We start from the raw sequence: 17986 nt of genomic DNA, 5'->3' as shown, positions 1-17986 counted from the left end.
TTTAGAAGGCAAGTGAATGTATAAAACTATAATCTATGCTGTACTTAATTTTTACAAACAAATGAACATTTTATTCTGTGGCTAATAAATTATATAATAATGAAGGCTTCTTTATATTCCAAGACTAACACAATGCAATGGCACAAATAAAGGACACTTTGTTGCTCTTTTTGTTTGTTTTATTTTGTATAGTCTTCATATACTAGTAAAAATAAACTCTTTAATAAATAAATATATATAATAAATATTTGTAAATTGAAAAAAGTATAAATAGGTCCATTCTTCTAAAAGAAAAGTTCCATCTCATTGTGGCAGGTTTTGTAGATCAAAGCCATCTAGTATTTTGATTTTTGTTTTATGTATAACGTTCTAACCTTTCTACAAGGTCCTCAGAATTTATGAGGCAGTAATTATGTCATCTCAATCCACTTCTTCAACATGAAGTATCTATTTTTAAGATAACTGTCCAAGTAAACATTATCCAGAGACATGCGGCGTCAGCAGCAAGGTTCACATTATCCACAGATGAACTGATTTCAGCATCCTCAGTCTACTGGTAAGACTGAAACAATGTGTCTAAGGAACTACAATCCACTTACGAAGAATGATCTTGCTTTGCTTCAAGTTAATTCCTTACTCTCAATTTTCTTCCCAAATAGAGTCTTTCAGTGAAAAGCAGACTCCCGTAATATCCTGAACATCTTCTTCAGTGTTATTTAACAGCAGGAACTGTGATTTTAACATAATGGCTCTAGATTCATCAAGTGTACATCAGTAGGTCTTTGTATAATTCTGGAACTCTTTCTGGGTCTACTGGTCTTGGTAAAAAGTGGGTAAACTTTTGATGTCTTTTGGACCTGGCACCATCTCTTGGAGTTCCATCCTTGTTAAGTGCTACAAAATACCTTCGACCCGTGTCTCCATGTTTATATATGTTGGACGAATAGGTATTATACCAGTTCTCTTCAAATTGTTCCCTGAAGATGCATTCAGAAGTCAATTTCTCCTTTTAAAAGAAAAGAAAAGAAAGAAATATAGAATTTTAGAAATGCCTTCAAAACAAGTTCCTTACAAAAGCCTCAATTCTATCTTATTATTTCTTTGCTTACATTATAATGTTTTGTTTTGATTTTGTTCATACAGCATGTGAAAATTTCCCCCTCTATATTACTTTATCTAGTCAATTAGTTCAAGGAACTTTAAACCAAAATTTCAAACTCACAATTTTGTTTTCAAATGTACAACAAATATTTTGAGCTTTCCCGTGTTCCATGTTATCACCACCATCATTTTGCAGGCTGTAGTTCACCTTATCCCATCATGAGATAGATACCAAAGGCACAAGCATCAAATCTCTGCTAGCAAGTTGGGCAAGTCAAGATCTTGCTACAATTTAAATTTCTAACTCAAGTTCATCATTTCATCTAATAAGTATATTGTTCAATGATAAAGTCTCCATGATTAACTTCTGAATAGTCTACCATTAATATCAGGGAAATGAAGTAGAAATCCAATGTTTTCTTATTTTTTTCAAAATTTTCTCTCCTCTCTCTCTCTCTCTCTCTCTCTCTCTCTCTCTCTCTCTCTCTCTCTCTCTCTCTCTGTGTGTGTGTGTGTGCATATGTGCATACATATATTCTAAAGGATACATATATCCACATTGTTTGTTTATTCCAACACATACCATGAACATTGTGTGCATATGCTTTCTCAAATTTTTATGAAAAGTTTTGTAATTCTATCATCAGATCACTATGCACTACATTCTTTATGTCGTTATCCAGGGCTGACATACAGAGTTCTGTTTCTGGTAGGAATGATTAAAATATAGAAGAATTGGAAAGACCTGGGAAAATGGACAGGAAGGCCAGGTGCAATTGTAGCAATATTGGTTGAAAATTTAAAAACCGAGACTGAATGACTAAATATAATATGACCTCAGTATGTTTAAATTTAGAATATTGTTTCTACTTTCCATGTACATATGTAGAAATATCTGTTATGTCAGCTACATGTATTAATGTCTATCAGAAATTATTGATAGAGATTAAAATAGATATCCATTCTTGCATAATTATAATAATAATTAAAATGATAATACATACTGATCCATAAAGTTCTCCTTTGTCATTCATCCCAAGGTACAGGCCACTGTCCACACCTCTGATACTGACCAGTCCCACTGCCACACTGATGAATTCCAGGATACCTGAATTTATAAACAAAATAAAGATTTGGATTGGTTAATGAACATATAATTACAGGATGGAGAGGGATAAATATCAACACTTTTAAATATTCAACAAATAAATGGATGCTATCATCACAACAGGGAAATAGGTAACAAAGTTATTCCTGGTCTTCTGTAACTCTACCAGTTAATTATAAGCAATTGCAGCTTGTGTTAAGATATCCTGTCAAGCCGGGCATGGTGGCACACGCCTTTAATCCCAGCACTCGGGAGGCAGAGACAGGCGGATTTCTGAGTTCGAGGCCAGCCTGGTCTACAGAGTTCCAGGACAGCCAGGGCTATACAGAGAAACCCTGTCTCGAAAAACCAAAAAAAAAAAAAAAAAAAAAAAAAAAAGATATCCTGTCAATGTGTCACAAGCTAGAGTCATCTCAGAACAGGGAACCTCAGCTGAGAACATGCTATCAGGTTGGCTGGTGGGCAAAGCCATGGTCATTTTCTTGATTGATGATTGACATGCCCTGCCTACTGTGGGCACAAGGATCCCTGGTCAGATAGATGGTCCTGGGTACTATAAGAAAGTGAACTTAGTAAGCCATAAGGAGCCAGCCAGTAACAGTACTGCTTCCTTCAGGCTCCCGAGCTGACTTTCCTCAGTGATGAAAATGATCTGAAAATTGCAAGATGAAATAAATCCTTTCCTTCCCCAAGTTTCTTTTAGTTCACGGTTTATAACACACATTGAAAACCTAACTAACACATTGTTCTTGCAGAGGACTCATGCTTGGTTCCCAGCACCCAAATGGCACATAACCAGCTACAGCTCCATTTCTAGAGAATCTGACACCTTCTTCTGGCTTCTGTAGGCACTGCAGCACACGTGTGACACATGTGTGCTTACAAATCCCATACAAATAAAACAACATTCTAAAAATAAAGGGCTAATAATTAATTTTACCTCAACTTTAAAAATAATCTCTGATAATTAAAAGGGAAGATTGTTTTTATTGCCATGTGAGATGGAAAGAAACTGAGGCTCAGAAATAGTGACTGAAATGCCTAAAGGACATGATTTTTGTAATTAGTAAAAATGGTGCTTGAACTTACATTTTCTGAGCCCTAGTCTAATGGTTCTAGGTTTATTGAGGGGAGTACAATAGTTTCTAGACTTCGTAGGTTGCAAAATGTGCTATATTCCATGATCTGAAAAAGTATGCTGTGAAGTTCAGAGAAGCAATCAAGCTTCATAATTCATTATATATGATAGCCAAATACCAAGAGTTTAACATACAAATAGACTTTTCTATCCACTCTCAACTTAATGCACTAGCAGACTACAGTTTTAAAAGATACAATTTCTCTCTCTCTCTCTCTCTCTCTCTCTCTCTCTCTCTCTCTCTCTCTCTCTCTCTCTCTCTCTCTCTCTCTCTCTCTCCTGTACACACTAACCTTTGGACTAATGATACCTTTTTCTGGTTCTTTTCTTAGACTACTGAACAAGTATCACCATACATCCTGTACTTGGATCTGTCTTCCTTAGTACTTTGTGCCTTCATCCCTTCACCTTGCCCTAAGCTTTACAAATAGCATAAATGTGTACAGGTTACCCTGACTCTCACTCTTAAGTCAATTCTTGATTTATTGTACAAGTTTCTGTTTGAACTTGTGATACTCTCAAAGAGAAAATACAGAATCTGATGGTTCCCTGATATGGAAGGCTCTATTCTACCCAAAGATTAATTCACTCTTTGGCAGACAAACAAACAAACAGCATAGATTCTTATTAAGGCAGATGAGCTCTTTGGAAGTTTAAGATTTCAGACTAGTAGAACTCTCGAGCTATCAAGGGATCTCACAGCACATAAATAGCCTGTAAATGGCCTGAAAGAGTCAGTGTCCCTAATGGGGAGGCTTAAGTGAGAAAGATAAGATGTAGCAGGAAGGTCTAGGCTCCACAGGACTCAAGCACTCTGACACCTCTGGATGGGGGAGTAAAGGAGAATCATATCCACCACCAATCCTCTCAGTGGAAGATTCATGTCAGGAACAAAAACATGAACCTGAAACATAATTGGCATAAATACATATAAATGGAATCTCACCCAGGATATAATTATAAATGCGTAATTACTTTAAATTATATTGAATATTCACTCAGATTAAAAAGGACGCATGGCTGACGAGCACCCAATGTTCCTACCCCAGGACACGCTCCACCTACGCTTTAAATCTTATCTTCAGATAATGCTGCCTAAAATATGTAATTACATAAGTAAAAATGATTACCTGTGTCTTTAGGATAATTATATTCAATAGTTTTAACTTTTTAAACAACTTATAAAACCATATACACAACCAGGCATAAATGATTTTTTTTTGCTATGGCTCATGGAACTGATGGGGAAAACATTACATGTGGGATTTTTTTTTTGTGCCCCTCCTAAAGATTTTAGCCACACTTTTAAATTCTGATCCTTTTTCTCACCAAAGAAATAGTATACCACCTAGTAATTTGTAATCATTTGATTCTTAAATGAGATTTGACAAGTCTTTCTTATTTATAATATGAGGTGGCAACTAAGCTAATTCTTTCCCAAAGAATAGACATGAAGAACTTTCCTTAAGAGGTAATCACAGATTTTAGGTAGATTTTCTAATGCCCAGTGTCCCATAAAAAGACTTGGAGGTCCTTTGTCTTTCTGGTATCGTTTTCAAAGCCGGCCTTTTCTTAAATCATAATAAACAGGTGAGTCAATCCACAATGCAACCACATCAGACAAATCTAGGGAGAATAAAGGGAAAAGCTTTAAAGGACTATGTTTGATCTCAGGCTACACTTTTTTCTCAAGGAATGATTCTATGTTTACGTGTCAGGCAAAGTCTTCTGTCTATACTACTGTGCAGAAAAACTCTGCTAGAGAGAGTCAGGGAGCTCAGGTAGGGTATTCTTTTAGCCTTACTGAGAACTCTCTGTTAATGTTCATTTGATATAGTTTTAAGTTTTTAAATATCTGAGCTTTTATTGGTTAAGTTCAAATTAGTATAACATTATTTTAGTGGTGTTTAATATCTTAAATAGTGATCCTTGAGGGTTTTTTCCAAATATTTAATTATCACAGAAGTGAGTGTTTTTTAAAGGGTGGGGGATATCATTTAATACTTAGTTACTAAGGCACTAGCAAAAGGAGAATTGAGAAGCACACAGTGTTCCACACATTAAATATGACCTTTTCCCTTATCCTCTGGCAGTCATAGTGTCTAGACCACTCAGAGCACTGGAAGGTATAAAGAGACTGCTCCTTTAGGTTCACATACTAATAAGGGTCCTTTTATGTAACAGTGAATATTTTGTTTCTCTATAGAATCTCTCACTAAAACATGACTTAAGCCAACACAGAAACAAAGTCATATTTTCCTAGACATTCAAAATATAAGCTTTACGGTGTATTAGTAAGAATACACCACACCCATTCCTAAAGGATCAGATTTCAGTACAGCTCACTGAATCTTACCACATCTTCTAGTACTCACCAATCTCTTCCAATAGAATCTGTCTTCCAAGGAGACAGAACACAGTGGAAGAGATACCACCTACGTTACAAGAGGCTTAGAGGAAGCATTTCCTTACCCCATTGGTATCTGGCAGAAAAGTCGGATGTTGCCTACAGCCCACCTTTAACTTCTGGCTGCTTTGCCTGAAAGTGTTTGCGCAATTGGGGGCCGGGGGGGTGGATTTTTAATGTAACGAGTACAGTACTCTTCTTAAAGAAAGAAAACTAGGCCAGCTGGTGTCAGGCAAATTCTTTAGAATCATAATGTCAGCCTCCTCCATTTAAAAAAAAAAAAAGAAAAGAAAAGACAAACACTTCCAAAAGTGACCCCAGAGTGGCCACTAGGTCATAGCACTCTTGACTCATTGTCAGTGGGAATTTGGAATGGATCAGTGGGAGCTGCAAACACGTGGGGTTTTTTAAAAGTCAGTTTTCTAAGCCCTTAAGTGCTGCCAAATGACCACCACATGCCGCTCCTCCCATCTAAGGTTACACTTGCTTCCCCAGCGGAGATTTACACTTCAACAAAGTTTTAATGAGCACTGCAAGTGCACAAAGAAACGGGAATGGAAGAAGAAGAGGAAAAACGAGACCGGGAAGAGCCACTCCGAAATGAGATGCTCTGGAAATAGCATACTGAAAAAGAAAGATGTGTGTCGCGATTCCTCATGATGCTGACAAATAAAAGACACCATGTTGTGTTTTTTTTTTAATAAAATGACACCCTTCAATGACATCACAGGTTAGATAAGGAACGTCCCTTGAGTGTGTTAGTAGGTTAATTGATGAAAAATGTAGCCACAGGGGAAGTATCCTGGGATATTAGGATCAGAAAGCACTTTTAGCAAACTATCTGATTTAACCTGTCTTGTCTGTTGTGTGGGCCAGAAAGCAAGACTCACACTGAGGGGGGCACTTGCTAGCTACCTGGCTGGCTGGGGAGTCATTAAGACTAGATACTTTACTGATCTAATCTAGAGTCCCTTCATCCTATTAACCCCTTCTGCTCCCGGGCATTGCTGTTGTATGTAGAAGAGATTCTCTGTGTTCCCAGCCATATCTTCTTTCGCTTCCCCCATTTCCTCTTACCTAAGGTCAATACCAAGATCTCTGCTTTTCCAGTTTCGCAATTTCTAAAGAGAATCTTGGCCAGGTGGGCATGCTCAGTCCTTCTCCCTCCTCCCTCTCTCCATCTCCCTCCCTCTCCTCCCCCAACCAGAACAGAGAACTGCAGCCAGGCAGACCTCTAAGTAGACATGTGAAGATTCACATCCTGTTTAAGAACCATCCCTTCGGAGAGAGACAGGGGCAGACTAGCCGCATAACTGCGGGGCACGTTTTAAGAACTGGGATGCTTCCCGTTACTAATTTTCAAAAAGGTAGCCACAGAACTGCAAGTGTGGAAGGAAGAAAAATCTGAATAGGGACCTCCTAAAATAATAAAATTGACTGTGAAGGAAGGAGTGCAGGCAAGGTTGGGGGACAGATCATGGTTCCTAGTCCAACACTTTGTGCCCCAGGCAGTAAACAGAGCAGCATTGTACCAGGAGTGAGGGACCCATCCACCCTTTCTCCCCCTCCCCACCCTCCACCCCCTGCACCTAGAGTTGCTCTCCTGCATGGCAGGACAATTTCTCACACGCCCTTGAGCCCGGGACCTTGCACCCCAAATGTCTAGAGGCTCAGGTTAGCACACAGCTCCGCGGCTCATTCCCTTCTGCCAGAGTGGAGGTGGGAGGCGAGAAGAGGAAGAGGAGGAGGCGGGGGGGGGGTTGAGGGCGCAAGGGCCGGATGCTTGTACCTACCGAAGAGACTGTGATCCTGCCGGGTGCCCTGCACGGTGCCGTCGGGCAGGATCTGCAGGTGGAAGCCGGTGCGGCAGTAGAGCTGCCGGCGGCGCAGGATCCCATGCAGGTGCGCCAGCTCCACGGAACCCGGCCCGCCGCGGGCGCCCCGCTCCAACGCGCCCCGCCGCTCCCCTAACAGCGGTGGCCTCTCCCCTGCAGGAGGCAGCAAGAAGTGCGACCCCACCTGCTGGCCCAAGCCCTCCAGGCCGCCCAAGAAAGCCCCGACTTCGGTCAAGGGAGCCATGGACGGGCCGGACAAGATGACTGAAATTCCAGAAAACAGGAGACTTCCCCCTGCACCGCCAATAAAAAGTGTACCAAGGGTGGCGAGGCGAATGCAGAAAAATTATAGCCAAATAGGTACCAAAAAAGTTAAGGCTGGGTTACTCCTGTGAAGTCCCTGCGGGGACGGTGCAGTGCACCCTCTTGGATTGATCTTCTCTCCTTGAGTAGGAGAATTCTGGCTGCTGGCCTTGCAGAAACATCTAGAGCTGAGGCTGCTGATTTGGGGCTGGAGCTGGGGGCTGAGGCTCCAGCTCAGCAAACTGATCAGATCAGAGTCCTGTGTACATACACTCCCGGTATATATGCGGGTCCTCTTGACATATGCTAATCAAGTCCTTTCATGCGCGCCGGGGAGGTTGGTTTTGTTTGAAATCTTAAACCAGCCTCCTCTCTACACGTTGTGCTCGTCGGAAGTGACTAAAACGGAGCACTTGGAAAACTCTTTCCTTGCACTTGGCCAAAGTCAGTCAGCTAGCAAATTCGGGGAGGCTCAGCCAACAACCTGGTATACTACGTTGTCTCTGGGACAACCAGGATGTTGTTTAGCCGCTGCTGAACAAACAACCACCTTTGATGTGAGTTCATTTGCAGAGATAGAGAGCTCGGAGAAGGAGCCCAGCTTGAAGAGTACTGAAGGGGGGGGGGGGGCGTACAGAACCGGAGATGAGTGGGAGGAGGAAAATGAAGGCGCTAGAGAATTGGACTCCTTGGAGCTGCTGGGAGCCTGCAGTGGACAGGTGCAAAGAAAAGCAAGGAGGAAGAAGGGGAAAGGGCGTTACCTGAGGCTTAGACCTGCCCAGACACACATGAAAGGAAAATCAAAGCTTTGACAGTTTAACTCACTAATTTTAAAACACTAATAAAATGTACAAGCATTACTCTTTTCTTTTATCATTTAGATGGGGGATTTTCTTTACATAATCAAGCTTAGGGTAGAAACGCCTTGCCCCCCCCCCTCAAGTTCTCTTTAATGTTTATCTTAACTCAGCAAATGATATAACCAGGATTCCCTTCTGTCTATGGAAATGATAAATTGTGTGTGGAGGTCCTGGGCTCATTAGAATAGTCAAATAGCACAGTATAATCATGAGGGGGGGGCGATAACAGTCCATTCAAGTAGGCTAGCTCACATTCTTATAATTTGCTATGAATGAAAACATACTATCTACAATAGTGAAATAAATGATAGATGCTTCTGCACCCTTATCCAATCTAAGTACACTTCCTTTTGTCTTAGCTGTAGCTTCCTAAAAGTTAACCCTGTTGTTTGTTGTTGTTGTTGTTAAATTCACACTTTAAGTATAAAAAAAATCTCAAAATAACTAGCCAGAAATAAGTTTGGTTCTTAATGATTATCAGAGATTTTAAATGTACTGGTAAGCTTTAGGAGTTCCTAATCACACTTGTAAAATAAATAAATTGACCTGAGGGAGTTAGATATGTGTTAAAACTTATATAGATATATGTTAGTTATATGTTAAAACTTTGTTCCACTGGCTAGCCTAGAGAAATCCATAAGTGGCTGAAAAATTGGGAATCACTGGTCAGATGTATTCTTTTCCTGCGCACAGGGTTTCAAAGACTGGCTTAAGATGAGAATTCCCGTCTTGTTTTGTGCTCTATTCAGAAAAAGCCTAAACTTGTGAGTTCAAATGGATTTGACTGGTTTATTTTATTTTCTCTGAAGGCTGGCTCTTCCTCCTCCTCCTCCCTCCTCCTCCTCCTCCTCCTCCTCCCCCTCCTCCCCCTCCTCCCCTTTTCTCCTTCCCCTTCTCCCCCTCCTCCTCCTTCTGCTTTGGATAATTAATTGGCAGGTGCTTTAAAAGAGGTAAAGTTACACTTTTTTGTCACCACAGGTCTAACTACTGACCCTTGTGGAACCAGGTTATAAAAGAGACCTTAAAATAAGTGATTTACTGTTGATATATGCAAAATAAAACAAAAGCCCAGGCTAAAAACAACAAGCAGATCAATTACTTTAGAAACATATATCAATAAGTTTCTTCTAAAGGATGCACCAGGTAGATGTCATATTATTTTACCTTTCAAATAACTGCAGCCTGTTTTGTGGTGGGACCCCCAAATCCACCCCAATCAAGATTTCAAAGCACATCTGTGTAAACATTATCACATCAGTGTAAAGCATCAACCAATGAGCTTTCACTTTGAACCAAATCTTCTTAATTGCAGTGTTAAATCAAAGAAAGTTAGATCAAAGTTGTGTGAATCTCATAGTGGGATAACTAAAGTAGCCAGAACATACATTGATCACTTTTAAAAAGGAGGTGCATAAAGGTTTTAAACTTAGATCAAGTGCCTTTTAAATGAGGTCTGTTTCAAGATCTAAGTTCTATGCAAAGTATAACACTGTTAATTATTCCACAACATATTATTGTCACCTGCTCCTGGAGGTATTAGTTCAGTGTGTACTTCCTTATGTGAACATTTTCAGTCCTGCTGTGTAATTTATAGACATTAGAATTCTTAAATCTCTTGTATCTCACAGAGAGAGGGGAGACAGAGAGAGAGAGAGAGAGAGAGAGAGAGAGAGAGAGAGAGAGAGAACAAAACTTTCCAGGAATAGTCATCAAGGTCCAAATACTGTAATAGTAGACCTTGTCTGTTCTTTGTCTTCGTGAGCCTTCGCACTTGTATGTGTTTTCTATCACAACAATGCCCCAGTATGATAAGCATAACCAAGTTATTGAGGAGGAAAGTCCTGTATCCAGTTGGGTTTCAGTTCCAAGTCTAACATCCTTTATTTGTAAAGAGAGCCCCATTCCTTAGCTCCCTGTATGTGAAAATACACATTGGAAAGAGGTTTGAAAACGGCAAGGTTTCCTGTGTATAATGCCCTACACTACTTCAATTGTCCAGCAAGGTTTTTTTTTTTAACTTTATAATTCAGCAGGTGCAATTTGTCTGAAATGCAAAATAAATCTTTTTTTTTTTTTTTACCCAAACCAAAGCTTTAATGTGTAGGTTTTGAATGGTACCTAATGCTATTTTATAAAAGACCAGAATAGAAACAAAAAGATAAGGATTTCTTTTGTTTGCTCTAGTCATGTGACAGGAAAAGATAACGTTAAAGTTTTTTTTTTGCACATGCTGTGATGATATCATGGGAAGTTAAATAATTTTGAAGAGTGTTTTACAAGGGTACATTATTCGACTTTTAAGTATACACTGCAATCTAATCAACTTTACCTGTGCTTCCTAGAGACCACACTTGCCTTGCTGTTGTTCAAATATGTGGTATGATTTTTACTCACACAAAATGTAGTTTCAGAGCACATAATCATATACACCTTTTCAATCAGTGTAGTCTTGTAACATTTGGTTTTACACATTCAATGACTCTATATGTGGTTCACTGAAGAAAAAAATAACTCCCTTAAAAGTCATGATTTATACTTTCAATAAAACAAAAGTCTCTATGTGCAACATTATTTATTACTTTTAATTATAAAACATTGGTAGCAACATAGATATCTGTATATAATAAACTAAATAAATGATGGTAAGCATGAGACATTACATAGCTGGTTAAGAAGAATAATATATATGAACTAATATCCATTATCTTTAGAACAATATAAAACTTAAAAGTGTGTGACAAAAGATTATATACAGAGAGCTATCTTTCTTAGAAAAGAGAAGGAAAAACGAATTTTATATGTATTGCTTATTTTAAATTAATTAATTCAATTAGTTAGTTAATTAATTAATTAGAACACATGGAATGGAGATTGGTGGTGCTTCTCTGAGAATGATTTTTACAGAACTTCGTCTTTTTAAAAGTGTTTTTTTTTTCAGGTAAAATGAAATAAGCAAAGGCAATTGGGAGGTAGAATAAAATCAAAAACAAAAGAACCTAGTCTCATAATTTAAAGTGAATAGCATCCTACAGGCCTGTGAGTGACAATCACACACAAAAAAGTCATGGAATTCAGAAAATAAGCAGTTCTGCAAACCACTTCTTTGGTTAGAGAATCCAGTTCTAAACATCTAAATAAATAAATAAATACTGAACTTCACCCAGAAAGATTCTTTTTCCCAGCAGTATGAGTTGGAGAATGGTGGGACTGAGGAAGTGGATAGATACAGTGTGCAGGAGAGAGGAGTTTGCATAAGTAAGGAGGGAAGACTCAAATTTGCTCAGTAGTGTTGAATTGCAATCTCAATAGCCAGTATTAGCACATTCTCTCATTCTCTCTCTCTCTCTCTCTCTCTCTCTCTCTCTCTCTCTCTCTCTCTCTGTCTCTCTCTCTGTCTCATATATATATATATATATATATATATATATATATATATATATATATATATATATATTCTTTCTCCTGCCCCTAAGAGGGCCCAGATGAAAACATGCCCAAGCAGTGAGCACACTTCACATCTAGAACTTGGTCTTTTTAATTTATTCACCTCCTAAAATTATCTGGGAAACTTGGAGAAATTATCATACTGGTTCTAGGATTGGGCCCTTTTTTTCCAGCTGACAAGGAAACAGAGAAAACGATGAGAAAGTAAGAACTTTGTGATGATTTGAGCATCAAAATAAATGATAAAACAAGATGTTTATAGAACATAATAAGATTACCCAAAGGCAACCACTTAAGGAAACTATCAAATGATAAAGGGAAACTTTGTCCTGTGGAAAAATACCAACTAATAAATAGCAAATAATAATTATTATTAATAATAATAATAAATATGGAATTAGAGAAAGACCACATTTTTGTTTGTTTGTTTTTAATTAGGTATTTTCCTCATTTACATTTCCAATGCTATCCCAAAAGTCCCCCATATTCTCCCCCCCCACTATCCTACCCACCCACTCCCACTTTTTGGCCCTGGCGTTCCCCTGTACTGGGGCATATATAAAGTTTGCAAGTCCAATGGGCCTCTCTTTCCAGTGATGTCGGACTAGGCCATCTTTCGATACATATGCAGCTAGAGTCAAGAGCTCTGGGATACTGGTTAGTTCATAATGTTGTTCCACCTATAGGGTTGCAGATCCCTTTAGCTCCTTGGGTACTTTCTCTAGCTCCTCCATTGGGGACCCTGTGATCCATCCAATAGCTGACTGTGAGCATCCACTTCTGTGTTTGCTAGGCCCGGGCATTGTCTCACAAGAGACAGCTATATCTGGGTCCTTTCAGCAAAATCTTGCTAGTGTATGCAATGGTGTCAGCGTTTGGAGGCTGATTATGGGATGAATCCCCGGGTGTGGCAGTCTCTAGATGGTCCGTCCTTTTGTCTCAGCTCCAAACTTTGTCTCTGTAACTCCTTCCATGGGTGTTTTGTTCCCAATTCTAAGAAGGGGCAAAGTATCCACACTTTGGAAAGACCACATTTTTATACTCATCAAAAGAACACTGCTGGTTCAGACACAGTAATTAGTGAATGGTAAAGCTAATTAGTAAGTTTTGACAAAATCAATGACAAAAACTACTGGAAAATGGGGAGGAGGGATAAAGAGTGTCTATTACACCGAGAACAGTAGTGACAGTTCATTACTATAGTGACTACTGTTCTACCCAAGCAATAATGACAGCCATGTGACAGAAAAATCCCATTTTCCTTTTATGATTGCATTAGTTAGCTACCTGAGCGAAATATTTAAGCGAGGAAAGTTTCTTTGCTTCCTGGTTTCAGAGGGTTCAGTCCATAAGTGCTTCGTCTCACGTGTTTGAGTAGAACAACGTAGCCATGTAAGCATGGGCTGGATGTGATTCACCTCACTGCAAATGGGATGCTGAGTGAGAGGAGATAAAGAAATAATCCCATGGGCTAAAGGGATGGCTCAGCAGTTAAGCATGCTTGCTGCCCTTCCAGAGGACCCCAGTTCAATTCCCAGGTTCCACAAGGCAATTCATAAGGGTCTGTAACTCCAGTTCCAGGGATTTGACACCTTCACACAGACAGGCATGCAGGCAAAACATAAAAGTCAATAAATTGAACGAAGGAAGGAAGGAAGGAAGGAAGGAAGGAAGGAAGGAAGGAAGGAAGGAAGGAAGGAAGGAAGAGCCCAGGGTACAATCTAGCTCCAAGATATTTCCCTCCCTTCTCCCTTTGACCTCTTCCCAATAATATTGTCATGTTTTGACCTCATCAAGGGATCAATCTGCTGATTACATAAGAGCTGTCATGATGTAGATCTCTCTGAAAACACTCAGTGAAAACAGGGAAGTGTACTTTACTAATTGTCATAGTATCTCTCAATCCTGTCAAGTTGACAATAGATAGTGACATCACAAACAGAAGAATACAATGCTACTTCTGTCTTATACCAGTCAAGACTTCATATCCTGATTTCATCATGATAACAAATAACTCCAACTGAATGGCAGTGCACAAAACAACTGACTTGTGCTTCCTTCAAAATTTCGAAGGTTCAATGTCCAGATTAATGAGAACTAAAGAGAAATGTGTTGTAAAACATTTAGAAACACAAAACCATTCGCGTTTTATTTACATGAATTAAAAATTTGACTATGGTGGTCCACACTTTTTTTTTCTATAAAGATGAACAAAATAATTGTAGCACATAATTTAGTTTTGACTTTGGATTTTCCCTTCCCTTTCACATTTCTTACTCTTTTATAATTTTTTTTCTGTCCTTGCCTTGCTCAATGTAACTAGGATGATACCACTGGTTTGCTATGAGGCCTTGGAAAAATTCTATTATCTCCACAGAATTCAGACATTTTCTTTTCATAAAATTGCAATAGTAAAACTTTATTTCTCGACTTGTGTGAGAAATGTAGGAATCAAACGGATTAATGTGTATGAAAGTGTAAGAAATGACTTTTAATAACAACTTTTGTTACCAAGTTTTTCCCGAATCTCAGGCCACATAATATTACAAATTCTGATTTAGGTTCCAAAAAGGGAAACAAAGATCATGAAATTTATAACATCATCAAACCTAACAATGATATTTGAAGCCCAGAAAGAAATCTTATGTTTTCTGTTGTAGAGAGCTTAATCAATAATTGTGTTTTCTTTTGTGAGACAGACTGCTATGTTGCCCAGGATGGTATTGAACTATCACGCTCAAGTGATCCTCTCACTTCTGCCCCTGGAGTAGCTAAAACTACTCTTTTGAAATGGTATGAAAGAGTAGACACTGAGACCCTCAGCAGAAGCCGATTTCACAGCATCTTGATAAATATACATCCTTCATCAATGCCTCATATAACCTTTCATTATCATTCCAGAACTCATGAAAATTCACTGTAAACATTCTTAGTATTAATTTCCTGAGAGAAACTTACCAGATCACCTCAACTGAAGAGCTTCATTTGACAATGAGAAAGGTAGATTATGTCATCATCATTAATACTATAAAGCTAATGAAAAATATAATATTTAAATTAATTCCACTTGTACCCCCTACTTGTCTTGAGGTAGATCAAAGAAGAAAAATCAATTGCATTGCTAATGTTAAGAACACAGATCATGATAGCATTCTTATTTGAAACTGGCCACCTTGGAACGCTGTCTGGTTTCAGTGTTATGCTAAAGAGAAACACAGTCCTACTATGATGAAAGCTCAAGCAGGGAACGGTTTGTATCTGTTCTGCTCATTAAAGTTCATTCTATTCCTAACAAATCAAGCTACAGACACCTAAGAAGGTAATAAAGGCTTGTTTTCTAAAACAATTGAAGTATATGAAAAACTGGTTCAAAATGGCAACACGGTTTAATCTACAACTGAATAGTGGATTAGGGAACATAATTACAGCAACTTTCAACGCTTTTTATTATCTCACTATTAACGTGTCCAGAGAAGCTACGAAATTGTTTGTTTGTTATTTTTCCATTTCAAGTAAAGAAACTATTCTTTAACTAGACTTCCTTCTCTGGAACGAACACCACAGAGATATTTTTATTGTGATGACGTACACATTAGATCATTACATTCAAGTAAGTTAACTTTTCCAAGAGAATGAAACTGCCACAAACACTCCTTCCTAAGTGGCACTCTTTCAAACAAGGGATCTGTCCATAAAAGGTAGGGAATACGTTTTAACAGCTAATGAATTTGTTGACTCTTTGGAATTAGGTAGAACTAAAACTGGCATTACAGAGAGAGGGGTATAAATTTAATCTATAGTAACATCAATAATGAGAATGAATGACATTCATTTTGAAAATCAGAAAATGGACTAGTGGCTTAAGCTACCTCGAGATTTGGTATCATGACAAGCTGACGAAAGCTTACTTATTCTTCTCCCTTAATGAAAACTCTGAGCTAACTAGTACAGTTTATGAAAGACTGGAGCCCAGCCTGTAGTCAAACTGCCCAGAAGTTTAGCCAGACCAGAGCGAGGCGAGTAGGGAAGTGTCCATCCCTGGGGGGGGGGGGGGGGGGGGGGGAAGGGCAAACAAATAAGAGGAACGGAAAGAAGACTTAGGAGTTTCTTAAACTTGGCAGCTGTTCGGAAGACACAACTCGGCCTTCTACAATGACCAGTCTAGAGTGAGAGGCACCGGCACACAGAAGTAGAAGAGATGGCTGAAGCTAGTATCAACTACGACACTGCCAGTCACCGCTTATTTGTCTTGAAAGTAGGTTGGAGGAGATAAGACCAAAACCAATTACAGTACGGATGTTACGAGCACAGATCATGAAGTTAATTTTTTTTAATTGTCTGATTTACAAATGGTCTGGTTCGAATTCCATCCTAACAAGGAATGCTGATTCGCCATTATAGCCCCGCTAAACTATAAGGTCCGTTAAGGCAGGGAAAGAAAATTAATAGAATAGGAAAAGTTAGAGTAGGAGGGGTGGCCAGACAGTGGTGGCGCACGCCTTTAATCCCAGCACTTGCGAGGCAGAAGCAGACAGATTTCTGAGTTCGAGGGCAGCCTGGTCTACAGAGTGAGGAGTTCCAGGACAGTCAAGGTTATAAAGAGAAAGCCTGTCTTGGGAAAAAAAAAAAAAAAAGTGGGAGGGGTGGGAAGATATGGTGCCAGATATGAGCTACCTCTTTTTGAATTGTTGGTTATTGTGGTCCCATAGATGTTCCCAAAGCATTACATTTGACCGCCATTGCTCTTGATTATCCTCCAGAACCTGAAGGTAAGACCCTATCGCTGAAGATACCACACACTTGAGTCCTAGGACACAGAGGAGTCAAGATGGTACGGACCTGGAAACTTCATCCTTACTGGCTGTGTTCCAGATTGACAGGTGCTATGCAGGCCACTGGGGTAGGAAAGCAGTCTACAGTGTTACATATCTGTGAGCTCGGTGAGTTACTGTAACCACAGGACTGGCAAGATACACTCACTGCTGCATTTGTGGCGTGGATAGCATAGGCACAAACATCCACTTTTTAAAAATCACTAGCTTTAAAGCGCTCTCCACAAGACAGAACTCAACCCTATTACCACTAACGGGAATCACAACCCATGACTGGCCAGGTCGTTGGGCCTAGGGCAGAACCTAATACTATTTTCTGCAAAATGGACATAGTGATAAACTGCCCAATAAGTTCTTATATTTGTATCCATTGATTAATGCATTTCTCAAGCCTCATCAGAAGTCTTTATTTGATTGATTCTGTAGTAGACTGCAATTAATACAAAGCCCCATGACCAGTCAACCTGCAGAGAATAAGAGACTTTGTAAAACTGAACTTAAAATGGGATGTCTATATGCCCTGCCTCCAGGATCACATCAGAAGGGGACTCGTAAAAATAAGAGCCAGAGGAAATAGACATCTGCAGAAAAACAGTATTTTCCAGATATGACAGCTCCTCTGCACAGGTGAACTCTCGGGGGCGTAACTTCATATACACGACCTGCTCAAAATCAAGCCAGTTAAAATCTTCCAAAGAATGGGGGAGAAGCTGGCTAAGTCCTGACCTTAGATAAGGAGTTACTGTCAGTTGACAACTGCTAGGACAAAGACTGAGTTGGTTTTCTTCAGGGCTGTGGTCTGTGAGAGGCTACCCACCTCATGCTCCAGTCTGGTAGCCCAGCCTGCCGCCTATGCCTACACAGGCAACACTGTGTGGACTCAGTAGCTTTTAGGAAAACAGAGCACATGAAGATGACAATGGAATGTTGGGAAAGAGATGGGGGCGGGGAACCGAGA

The 17986-nt window shown here is 39.4% G+C and overlaps 1 protein-coding gene across 1 annotated transcript; it reads right to left on the bottom strand.

Moving 5' to 3' along the window:
• Positions 1-280: 280 nt before the first annotated feature.
• On the bottom strand, positions 281-8218 carry Fgf20 (fibroblast growth factor 20). Its single transcript, XM_021170804.2, has 3 exons — positions 7548-8218; positions 2106-2209; positions 281-1006 (listed from the first exon to the last, which is right to left on the bottom strand). Exons 1-3 carry the CDS (start codon positions 7831-7833, stop codon positions 761-763), a joined length of 636 nt encoding a protein of 211 aa, XP_021026463.1. The 5' UTR covers positions 7834-8218; the 3' UTR covers positions 281-760.
• Positions 8219-17986: the final 9768 nt, after the last annotated feature.

Source organism: Mus caroli, unplaced genomic scaffold (genome assembly GCF_978045245.1).
Source record: "Mus caroli unplaced genomic scaffold, Mus_caroli_1 scaffold_10, whole genome shotgun sequence".
Taxonomy (NCBI): Eukaryota; Metazoa; Chordata; class Mammalia; order Rodentia; family Muridae; genus Mus; species Mus caroli.
The sequence above is the reverse complement of the archived record's forward strand: the minus strand, read 5'-3'. Positions and strand labels throughout refer to the sequence as shown.